Here is an 11,910-nt window from a genome sequence, read left to right as displayed (position 1 = left end):
AGGATCCGTGGCTTTAACATAATCAACAGTTAAAAACTTCCATGGCATTTTGAATCTCCGAAAGGATTTATATTGGCACGAGGTCAATTTCATTCGTTTTCAACAAAAGAAACATGATTTGGATCCATACTAGTGGCAAAATAACTGACAAAAATTGCAGCAATCGGATTGCTCCAATGCGGATGCGAAACTCCAGAAAGAAAAAGAAAATCTTCTGAATCCCAGACGGCCGCTTCTCTCTTCATTATGTCAGGGAGGATGAATTCAAGCATGACTCGAACTCTCATCGGCAGGTCCATCTGGTAATTCCAAAAGCCACTGATCGAGACGTTTAGATGCTTCATTGACCTACACAATGGCTTATGCAGGTTGGTTAGCCTTTAAGTGCTAAGAAGCTTTGAGTGACATCAGAAGGCTAAATGAAGCAAAGGAATGAGGGTGAAATAGTTATTTTTGTCTTTTGGGTAACTTCAGGTCTTCCCTTCCTTTTTAACACATTACCTGTTCTTCCCAGTTGGTTCTCCACATGAGGAACAAAAGCGCCAATGTCTGCACTAGTATTCCAAATTGCAATCCGACCCACAGGCCCTGTAAAACAGAACAAAGTTCTAGCGAACGAGTACTTTTGTTTGTTCCTTCAAAAGGTTGATCATGGATGGACGTACTACTAATTTTTCAACTCATCTCATTGTTCACGAGAAGCAAGAAAAGATGATGGTGATCTGAGCATACATCAGAATTGGCAAGTCAGCAAAAATGAACTGTATCCATGCTGCTGCTCAGTGCTCTCACCAAATTCTCGGACAAAAATCCAGTCATTTGAACATTCAATAAATTTTGCTATGTTCACTGTTACCTTAATTTCCAGATGAGCCACATATCCGAGTAATGCTCCTATTGGTACTCCAACCAAATAATAGCAGCAGATGTTTATGATAGCAGCCACACGTTGTAAACCGGCACCGATGGCGACACCTGGAACCGGAAACTTGTAGGTTGAAACCGGCTTTGGAGCAGAACAAACAAATGATGTCTGTACTCACCTATAAGTACTGGTTGTACACCATTGAGCAAGAATGAGAACGCAAGTAGAACGGTAAGGCCAGACATGGCTTCCGCAACTGCTTCGTCACTAGAAACCAGATGCGCAATCTCATGTCCAAAGGCTAGAAATAGTACCCAGAACAGCACTCCTATTGACAACGAATAGGAGACGATGACTTTAACAGAGAACACTGCAGCTCTGGCATTTCCTCTCCCTAGTTCATTTGATACACGCACACTGAACACACAGCAAAATGAACATAATAGATGAACCTTTAATTATCATTATAGAAATGAGCTGTACCATTGTCACAGAGAGAGAGAGAGAGAGAGAGCTGGCAATTGCAAGTGCAGTACATCGACTAAGATCAGAAACTCATACCATGCTGCAGTAAAAAAGCCAAGGCACATCATAGATTCCCAAGTATTGATGCTGATGCTGTGGCAAGAAAAATTTTGCGTTACATGGGGCTACAGCCAGTACTGATGGAAGAATGATCTTCCATGAAAGTAGACTCCTTCCAGATTCTCCCTTTCAGGTCACCTGTCTCCAAAAGCTTTTGCTCCATATTTTCATCCATAATCTCTCTATCTAGAGGATTACAGAATGAAATGAGTCATAAGTAACAAAAGCAGTATCTGAATTCTGAAGCAAGAGTAAATTTCTTATGCAGGCTCGCTTTGTGGCCTCTGAAATCCCTGTCGAAGGGGATGAACATCACGAAGTGAAAGAATAGTGAGTTTCACTTAAAATGAATGTAGGTTAGTCTGGCTTACTTCAGAAAGATGTGCTTTTCGCTGATTACTTCAAAATTATGCAGAGTGGAGTGAGTTAAACTGTAGGCACCCTTACTACTTATACTGAACCAAAATTGAGCCAGGCCATTCAATTACATGACTCTAAATTAGCACCTTCTACTCTGAGAAAAAAAAATTGTGAATTTGTACACAATAATGACTTTGAGAAAGGAAAAATCATCTAGAAAGGTAGAAATTTGACGATCATAAGCGGACTTGCTCTACATCATTTTTGCTTTTTAGGTTGCTTTGACATACAGGCTCGATACACATTGTAAGCACGTTTCCCAACAACAACTTAAGCCATTGGAAGAAATAAGGTTTATAAAGAATGATCGTGGTATTTGATGGATGCAGGTGAAAGGTTCAAATCTTTACACTCCCTTAGCAATTGTCATTGTGTCTATTGTCTTCCGGTTATGGTTTGATATGATAACAGCAACATCCTGAATGTCGCTGAGAATGTCCATTTTACACAGGAGTGTTAAGATAAATTCTCGATATAGATCTTGGACATATTTCCACACAACATAAGCTAATAGTTGCCTAACAATTGGTGTACACGTGACCCACTAATGAAATCTTGCTTATTATTCTTACAAAGCAGCTAAATCTAGGCAAGGAGCAGGAACATTTGGACAAGCACAAACCAAGGGGCATGTCAATCTTAAACTGAACGGATAAAGTACGCAAGTACATTGAAGAAACTAAGCAAGGCAAGAAGAGGACAAGAAGGGACCAGATCTTACTCAAGATATTGAAATCCACAAAACTTCACAGTTCACAACAATGGCCACTTAAGAGGAGCTAAAAGCATGTATTTTTTTTCCTATCCCCTTTCTCCTGCATTGAAACAAAAAAATTGTTCGGGCAAAGAAGGATATATTCGAAACCTGCCTGACCTTTTGACGCAAAGGTCCCTGGTGAAAGCAAGCAAGAAAGTGGTGGGTCTGCAAGCAAAGAGTCATTTGCATCTATTTATACAAGCTAACAATCTTCTCCTTTAGACTAATACAAGCTAGTACAAGAGGGTGTTGGAAAAATAGGAATTATATATATGGTAGTTAGGTAGCAGCAAAAAGCGATGGGAACTAGAAGAAAAGGCCTATGCAGGAGTAGCGTGGCCGAGATACACTCTTTCTTCTGAATTTGAAGAAGTCGAGCTCCTAAAGTGCAAGTTCTCTAGACGTTTCATCAAAAATCAATTTAAAGACTATGATAAAGGTGGGAATTAAACTTCCGGGCTACGAATCAGTCCTACATCAAAACTAACTTCTACTTCTACTGGAGGTCGACGGAATGGAACGAGTTGGTGCTCCAGAGAAAAAAGGTAAAGGTATACAACATGAATTTACATGTTTTCCCTTTGATATGAGTAGTTTTTTTTTTTGGGTCAAATCTTCCGTAGAGTGGCTGGCTAAGTAGTAAGTGTCCATAACTCATGATGCCAAATCTCGTTCATTTCGTGTCAGACCAACTTTAGAGATATTATATTCTTTAGAGGAGTAATGTGCCTGGAGAAAAGTAGTTTTGAGCTGTCTACCTATGATAAATGTAACTACCACCCTACATCAATTGATTTCGCATCACTTTGTAAATAGACTTTAAGTACTTCGTGAACCGATTTTCACACCCTACATTGGCTTATCGAAGTATCTTGGCAGCAATACTGGCCACGGAAAGAGGATGGACTTGATCCCGCTTCTTTTAAGTTCTTTTTCTCCGGTTCTGCTGATATTTATAACTTCAAGCCTCCAACAACTGGTCAAAGCTAAGAAACGATGAATTGAGAGCAAAAGGCCTAGGCCAATGACACAGCATTTGTTTCCAACAGCAGCTGTGGGTTATATGAACAGGCTTTCAATTAAAAAATGACCGTGTTACCATATGCTCAAAACGAATTTCTAAGGGACAATACCACTATTAAAGTCAAATGATGCTTATACCATCGTACAGGGGGCAAATTATAACATCCGAGGATCACAATTATTCATGAATAACTTAATTACCACCAGCATTCAGCATAGTACACTAGCTCACGTGTTGCACCCAAATGGCGAGTCAAGGAGTAATCTGTAGAAATCTAATCTGTTCATGGTCAGGAGATCCAAGAGGAAACCCAAAGTTTGAGTTCTATTGACTTTTCGGGTCAAGTGAATATATTGGTCCCTCCTTTTCACTCCAACTCATTGTGGATACTCCTTTCACACGTGCACATAACAAGCAATATGTGAATATGAGTTACGCAGCGCAAGGAGTACACTAGGCTATTGCCATAATTGATATTATAATTTACCTCTTCACGGTATTGATTTGATAAGATGAGATGGAATGTTTCTTAATTAATATAATATGAGATTGGTTAGTGTGGGCCTAATTGAGCCCTATTCATAATGAGAGAGCCTAGTCTCTCCTCTAATCCTAACGCACATAATTATCCTTGTGTAAGGAGCATTTATTAAAACGATAAAGGCGATAGGCAATCTAATTGAACTAGTGATACATGAGGCAATAGAGGAGAAATTTTTGAGATTGGATCATCACTATTCTGTATCAAGAACGATGGTCCAAATTAGGTATGTAAATATCTTTTACTTGATTACATATGTGTTCTTGATTTTAGTTATGGAGATCTTGGATTGTGCTTTCATGTCTTACATGTGGTATTAGAGCTTTCCATAGTCTCAAACTCGAATGTGTAGATGTTACTCTTTTTTTGTGATTTTTTGTGTAGCAAAAATAAATGTTGATCACATGAATGGAACAAGTTCGTCAAGATGAGTAAAACCATGGTTGGTGTGTCATCGGGGGAGGTTGCATGCACCCCAACGGGCTACCACGCACTACTGGGCATTGGCATGCGTCAAGCACGTGCCCCCACACACGGGGCGCTGCCAACGCGTGCAACGCACGCGTGAGGCTAATGTCAACGAATGTGGATGTAGTTCTTCAATTGACCCGACCTGAAATGTTGACTCGACCTTATTGATCGTTGACCAACTCGTTGACCACAACCCAACCCGAGTCCAACCCATTGACCAACCCTTCGGAATCAAATTCTGTTACTTCTTCTGGTGAGGTTTCTCTTTCTAATCTTCCTATTGTACTTCGAAAGGTTACTATGACTTGTGCTTAACACCCTATATCTCATGTCGTCTTATATGACTCTTTGTCTAATTCTTATTGTACTTTTGCGTCTTCTCTTTCTTCTATCTCTTTCCACGGAATTGGCAAGAAGCTTTTGTAAATGAAAAGTGGAAGGCGACAATGGTGAAGGAGATGTATGCTTTGAAGAAAAATGGCATGTGGAATCTTGTTTTTCTTCCTCTTGGGAAACAACCGGTGGGATCTAAATGGGTGTTCGTAGTCAAACAGAAGATGGATGGTATTGTGGACATATATAAAGTACAGTTGATGGCAAATGGATTTACTTATGGGATTGATTATCAAGAAACCCTTGCTCTTATCGCTAAGTTGAATACTGTTCGAGTTCTACTTTCCTTTGTTGTTAACTAGGGATGGAATCTTCAGCAATTAGATGTAAAGAATGCATTTCTTTAAGCAGAGTTAAAAGAAGAAATGTATATGAAAATTTCTCTAGGTTTTTCTTGTGACAAAACTCAAGGTAAAGTGTATAAGTTGAAATGTGCACTTTATGATTTAAAGCAATCACCTCGAGTATGGTTAGGTAGGTTTCAAAAAGCTATGGTTGGTTGGGTATAAACAAAGCTATGTTAATCATACTTTGTTTGTGAAGAGATCGGATGCTAAAGTCACTATCCTCATTGTCTATGTAGATGATATTGTTGTCATAAGGAATGATAATGATGAGATTAACTGGTTGAAAAAAGTTTCTCGGACAAGAGTTTGAGATAAAAGATTTCGGAAAGCTTCAGTACTTTCTTGGGATTGAAGTTGCAAAATCTTCAAAAGGTATCTTTCTATCCCAAAGGAAGTATGTCCTTGATCTTTTGACAGAAGTTGGGTTATTCGGATGTTGTCCCTCGGATATACCTGTTGAGGTCAATACTTGTCTTCGAGAAAAGGATGGTGATCCGGTGGATTGACGGTTAGTGGGCAAGTTGATTTATTAATCTCATACCCGACTTGATATTGCTTTTGTCATGAGCTTAGTGAGTCAACTTATGCGTAATCCATACTCTACTGATATGGATGCCATTCTTCGATCCTTCAGTATTTGAAGCCTGCTCTTGGGAAAGTGGTTCTTTTGTCTCTTCATGATGGATTGAAAGTTGAAGCATATACAGATGTTGATTAGGCTAGATCTCTTGATCGAAAGTCTATTTCCGGGTATTGTACTTTCTTAGGTGGGAATCTAGAGACTTGATGCAGTAAAAAGCATAATGTAATTGCTCGATCTGGTACTGAAGCATAGTTTTGTGCGAAAGCACAAGGAGTTTGTGAGTTGATATGGCTTAAAGGATTACTTAAAGATCTGGGTGTATGTGTTCATGTTCCTATGATTCTATATTGTGATAATAAGGCTGCTATTAGTATTTGCTCACAATCCAATGCGGCATGATCATATGAAATATGTGGAGATTGACAGGCACTTTATCAAGGAGAAGTTAGAGAGTGGTTTAATTTCTATGCCCTTTGTTCAATCTAGTTATCAACACAAAAGGACAAAGGGTTAAATCGTTTCATCCTATTTTAGTCAAGTTGGGCATGTGTGATATTTATGCTCCAATTTGAGGGAGAGTGTTGAGAGTATTTTGTCGATAGGGATATATTTATCCATTTACTTTATTATTTTATATATGGGGGCAATGAGGATGATATTGTAATTTTTGGCCTTTTGGCTTTATTATAAATAGATGACATGGGGTCAAATCGGCCTAACCGAGGATTCAGTTTAATTTTTGTCTTTCAACAGTGAATCTACCCAAAATCGGAATAAAGGAAAAGGAAAAGGAAAAGGAAAGAAGATGCTTCTAAAGTAGTCGTCTGCCCCTCTCTGCATCATGTCACGGAGATGATTTCAAGCAAGACCAGTACTCTCAGTAGGTTCCTCTGGTTCCAAAAGCCACTGATCAAGATGTTTAGATGCCCGATTGACCTACATAATGGAACGGACATGCTCTTCAGCCTTTAGAAATTGGAGATTTAAATGAAATGATATTGAGTATTTCAGCTATAATCATTTGCATGAAATACAAAATCAGCCACTGATCATAGATGTTTTCATGAAAATTTGAGCACTTCAGATGTTTACGCTCTTTCTAGCAGTACCTGTTCTTCCCAATTTGTTCGCCAAGTGAGGAAAGAAAGCACCAATGTCTGCGCTAGTATTCCACACAGCAATCCAATCCACAGGCCCTATCCAAAAGGAGAAAGAAAAGAAATAAGTAGATGAATGTTCATATCGATCATCATCATCACCACGTATATGTCAAGTTCATCTCTACAAAGATTTGATCAGGAACCAATCTACTAGGTTTTAATTTGCCTCAACCACATACTGGTTGCGGGCATACATTAGAAATCGATAGGTCCATTAAAGAGCACTTTGACCATATTTTTGGTCACAGGATTTTCTAGAAAGAACTATACGTTGGAACTTTTGAATATGCATCTGTAAAATTGGCCATGTTCAAAGTCACCTTAATTCCCAGATCAGCCACATATCCAAGTAGTACTCCGATGGGTATGCCAATTATATAATAGCAGCAGACGTTTACAATCGCAACCACACCCTGTAAACCAGCACCGATGGCAACACCTGAAACCAAAAAATTCTGTAGGTTGGCACTAGCGATGGAATAATATGCGTGTTCTTTTAATATATAAAAGACAGTCAGAGATATCCCAAAATGGTCGATGCAATGTCTAACCGACTGTACAATATGCACTAGTATGAGCAAGACAATTAGCAGCTACCTATCAGTACTGGCTGTATGCTGTTGAGCAAGAAGGAGAACGCAAGGAAAATGGAGAGACCGGACACAGCTTCTGCAACTTCTTCATTACTTGTAAAAAGCCGTGAAATCTTGTCTCCGAAAGCTAAAAAGAGTGCCCAGAACAATATTCCAATAGCTAAAGAATTGGAGACGATGACCTTGAAAGAGAAAATTGCTGCTTTGGCATTTCCTCTCCCTAGTTCATTGGATACACGCACGCTGTACGCACAGCAAGATGAGAAGAATTGATAAACCTACTATAATCATGATCGATAAACATTACTAGTGTCTGAGAGTGAGGGGGGAGAGAGAGAGAGAGAGATTGCAAGCATTTAAAAAATACATCCATTGAGGTCAGAGAATCATACCATGCCCCTGTAAGAAAGCCGAGGCTTATCATGAACTCCCAAGCATTGATGCTGACGCTGCAGGATAAAAAATAATTAATGTCACGCGCGGCCTGGGAAAATGAGGTCACAAAACCCGAGGAGTTCCTTACCAGAGCGAGAATGCAGCTATTGCCACGGTGGCATTTTGCATATATCCTGCTAATAAGACGAGGATGGCACTGTACCACAGCTCCAAGCTATCAAAGAAGAAACATACAAATGAGCATGTCTTGCATTTTAAACTATATTTTGGAAATGGATGCATGAGAATGTTCAAGCAGATTGAGCAACCCATAGAGAGTCTTATTTCCAGAAATGACTCAGAAAGTAGAATGCCAAAAGAGTTTGGAGCTCTGGATCAATCGGCATTCCAAAGAAGGACACCATGGATTTAGCTGCATATTGTGCTATATCTGGCTTTCTTTGGATCTTTATTTGTTGATGTCCTCAATTTCCATTTATCTCCAATTTACTTAACATAAGCAAGTTTAGAAGATTTATAATTACCAGAGCATCACGCCAGAAGAAATTGACAGCTTTATAACGGGAATGAGGTCAACAAAGGCAGCTTTGGTGAATCCTGTCCATGTCTGAGGACACCACCCTCCGAAAACGTAGATGAATCCTCCAATTACTATAGACCAAATAGATATGTTCAATGCAATCATGGCACCAGGAACCCCCAACTCGAGTACGCTAACCATGATCCAGGAAAGTAACAAATGAAGGACAAAAGAGCCACAACACAGCCATCCAATTATCAAGTTTTTCATTTGTGCTTGTAAATACATTTGGATGGTCAGCGAGAAAACAGTGGAGTAGATGTAAGGGATGAACCAAAGAGAGATCTCTCCGGCTGCAACTGCCACATCTTCGTCCTCACCAAGCAACTGGAAGAGCGGAGTTACAAATATAAACAAAGGAAGGAATATTGTTGCTGTCACAAAATCGATGATCCACGATCTTTGCAAATAAATACCCATCATGTGGTATTGGCCAGCTCCAAATGCTTGCCCACATAATGTTTCAGTGGCACTTGACATTCCCAGCTTCGAAACAGCAAAAACGGATTTGTAAGTAAGTCTGTGCTAGAGTGAGTTCAAGACAAAACCGATAAGACAAGTAAGATGATTCAGTTCATTTGGCACAACCGTCTGAAATACTTTGGAAGGGGAAAAAGCCTATCCTTTGACTTGGTCCTTGGATCAATGTCGAAGTGTATTATATAGATAGAGGAATCTAAACTTGGATAAAATGTTTGCAGCATCTCATCTCATTAATGATTTGGACATGAAATTTCAGGCATGAGAACTCACTAGCACGCACACCTAACCACTGTGCAATTTTAAACCCTGTATACTAGCACAGCTAACTGATTTGTCCTCGATATAACAGAAGCTTTTGAGCCATATCCAGCCGTGGGAAGGCACCTTCAGCTGAAGTCTAAGACAGGAATGTTCTATCAATGCTTGTTGGAGTTAACTTTGTCATGCTAAGAAACCAGACATCTAAATAGTAAATGATACTGTTTATTGGCCTCACTTCCCAGTGATAAACTGGTTACGAAATACTTATGCAAAGCTGAGTGTGTATTCAGATTTTTTCTCTCCTCAGTGATGGGGTGCCATTTCCTGATGACTAATTCTGTTCAGGCTTCATTCATGGCCAAATGCTAAACTAGCACACGAATAAAGTGAGATGAGCTTACCAGAACTCCATTCACAAACAACAAGAGAACACTCTGTATCAATCCATAAGCAGCAAGATCTAGTTCGCTAATGTGTCCAATGTATATCTGAGTCACCACTGGAATTCCATACATGGATACTCTAGCCAAGATAGACGGAAGAATGATTTTCCACACAAGCCTGGTCTCATTCCAAATTCTCCACTTCAGATTGCTTGTTTCCGAAAGTTTCTGCTCCATACCATCATCCATGATGCTCTAGAGAAAAAGTGAATCGAAGATTAGAATTGAAATGAGTAAAACTCCCTGCACATAGACCTGAAACAAAGTAAACTACTAATGCCAGTCCCGGTTGCAACCTCTGACTTCCTATATGAAATAGTTAATGCTGAAAATGCTTGCTATAATCTCTCAAATGAGCAACAAGACTCACTGCCCTTTACCACACTTAACTACAGACTTTCTGTTTGAGAGAGAAGGGCCCAAGGGGAGGTGGGGATAGATTGATGAATCTCTGCTAACTCGTTACTTTGACCAGAATCAACCACAAAAAGATTAATGTGCTCTGCACTGATTGCTTGTGAAGTTTGCAGAGTGCAGCGAAATATAAATAAACTAAGCTGACAGATTTGGCTTAGTGGCTAAAGAAAGAACTTGCCCCCGTGAATGCGTTCAGCACAGATTTTATTCCTACCAACATCAAGTATAAACAATAGGATGCGTGTGCCAACCATCCAAGTCTCAAGAACCCAAGTTTGCGCTAGCACCTAACCCGTCCATGAGGTTAGCCGCATATTTCATGGGATTTTGTTGTCATTAAGAGAGAGGAAATTGAACGTTAGGCATTGAACGTTAGGCATCCTTGCTATAGAAACTAAATTAAAGAGAGCAAGGTACTCCGATTAATTGACTATGCAGTAGCACCTACTAACCTCCAGACCAGGAAAAGAAGTGGGATTGTTGAAGTTGTACACCAAAAATGAAGAGCCAAATAGTTTAGAAGGGCAAAATCATCGTCTGTGTAAGGAGCTGAAGCTTCTCTACACACTCATCAAAGGCAAGGAGTACACGAATCTTAAACTGAATCAGACGAAGTAAAACAACTCAAGGAACTACAAAGTCAAGAGCAAGAGGAGGCTAAGAAAAGCACACGAAGCTTACTCAAAGACTTTGGCGTCAACGAATTAGTCCACAAGTTGTGGCCACTTAAGGGGAGCTGAAAAAGCCCAATAAAATGATACGCTTGCTGCGCTTTTCTCTTTTTGATTGAAGAAGACAATTCTGCTTGGAAAGAGACTCTCCCATCAGTAACCGATGAATATGAGAGCAAGCAAGGAAGTGATAGGTAAGCCAAGCCCCTTCCAGCTAGCAAAAATCGTCATAATAGTCAGCTCCTAGTCCTCTGGCTAGCCTGAAAATGATCGCCAAAAGCGAGCAGTGTACCAATAAATACTTTCTTGTCTCATAAATTACTTGGTGAGAAACAACTCCATGTCATCGTTCTCTCTCCAATATTTCGTGGGAAAGGACTCATTCGTTCTTTTGTTTTTCAGTTCTAAGCTGATACGCACCGATTACATAATACTAAAAATATGAAGTTGAACTACAGGGTGATGCGATAAGTTGCTACTGAGTATGCAGTCCATTTATTTTACCTACTTAATCGAGCTTCATTTTCATCTATCAATTCATCTCCGCAAACACTTCCAGGTCATCGCGTCCTCATGCGTAGGGACTAGCTTCGCCTACGGACGTGGCCAGCAATTGGCCTAGGAAGCATACAAGCACATCTTGACCAGACGTGCGAGCATGTAGAGAGCAGAAGCAAAAGTCCTAGGTCATTGTAGAAACGGCCAATGGTTTATGCATGCACTTTACTAGAAGGGTATTATTTTTTGTTGGGCACTTTCCATTCTAAGACCGGAAAGATTGCAGAGCCGAGGTTGAAGTAGTTGGGGTTTGCGGCAACTTTGGGGGCCACGGAGGCTCGTCTTCCCTCTCGTGAAAAGATCACGCTGCAACCACCGGTCAGACCAGACGCTCACAGCTGCGGAACAACTCGCAGCATCAT

General features: G+C 40.0%; 2 protein-coding genes across 11 annotated transcripts; both read right to left on the bottom strand.

Annotated features, from left to right (window-relative positions):
- Window positions 1-264: 264 nt before the first annotated feature.
- On the bottom strand, window positions 265-2,312 carry LOC104427399 (protein DETOXIFICATION 23-like). Its single transcript, XM_039305162.1, has 5 exons — window positions 2,221-2,312; window positions 1,044-1,282; window positions 857-975; window positions 502-588; window positions 265-348 (listed from the first exon to the last, which is right to left on the bottom strand). Exons 1-5 carry the CDS (start codon window positions 2,310-2,312, stop codon window positions 265-267), a joined length of 621 nt encoding a protein of 206 aa, XP_039161096.1.
- A 4,327-nt stretch (window positions 2,313-6,639) lies between these two features.
- LOC104425317 (protein DETOXIFICATION 24) lies at window positions 6,640-11,261 on the bottom strand. 10 transcript variants are annotated; one of them, XM_018865559.2, is made up of 10 exons: window positions 11,001-11,260; window positions 10,772-10,886; window positions 9,861-10,097; window positions 8,660-9,201; window positions 8,263-8,349; window positions 8,132-8,188; window positions 7,744-7,982; window positions 7,467-7,585; window positions 7,096-7,182; window positions 6,640-6,922 (listed from the first exon to the last, which is right to left on the bottom strand). In XM_018865559.2, the coding sequence occupies exons 3-10, from the start codon at window positions 10,089-10,091 to the stop codon at window positions 6,845-6,847; spliced, it is 1,440 nt and encodes a 479-aa protein (XP_018721104.2). In that variant the 5' UTR covers window positions 10,092-10,097; window positions 10,772-10,886; window positions 11,001-11,260; the 3' UTR covers window positions 6,640-6,844. The 10 variants fall into 10 exon arrangements, with proteins under 10 accessions (XP_018721104.2, XP_010036287.2, XP_010036288.2 ...); XM_010037985.3 differs by having other exon boundaries at window positions 10,772-10,879; XM_010037986.3 differs by lacking the exon at window positions 10,772-10,886 and having other exon boundaries at window positions 11,001-11,261.
- Between the last annotated feature and the right edge of the window lie 649 nt (window positions 11,262-11,910).

The sequence above is a fragment of the Eucalyptus grandis genome, chromosome 11 (assembly GCF_016545825.1).
Source record: "Eucalyptus grandis isolate ANBG69807.140 chromosome 11, ASM1654582v1, whole genome shotgun sequence".
Taxonomy (NCBI): domain Eukaryota; kingdom Viridiplantae; phylum Streptophyta; class Magnoliopsida; order Myrtales; family Myrtaceae; genus Eucalyptus; species Eucalyptus grandis.
This window is presented reverse-complemented; position numbering and strand designations above follow the sequence as displayed.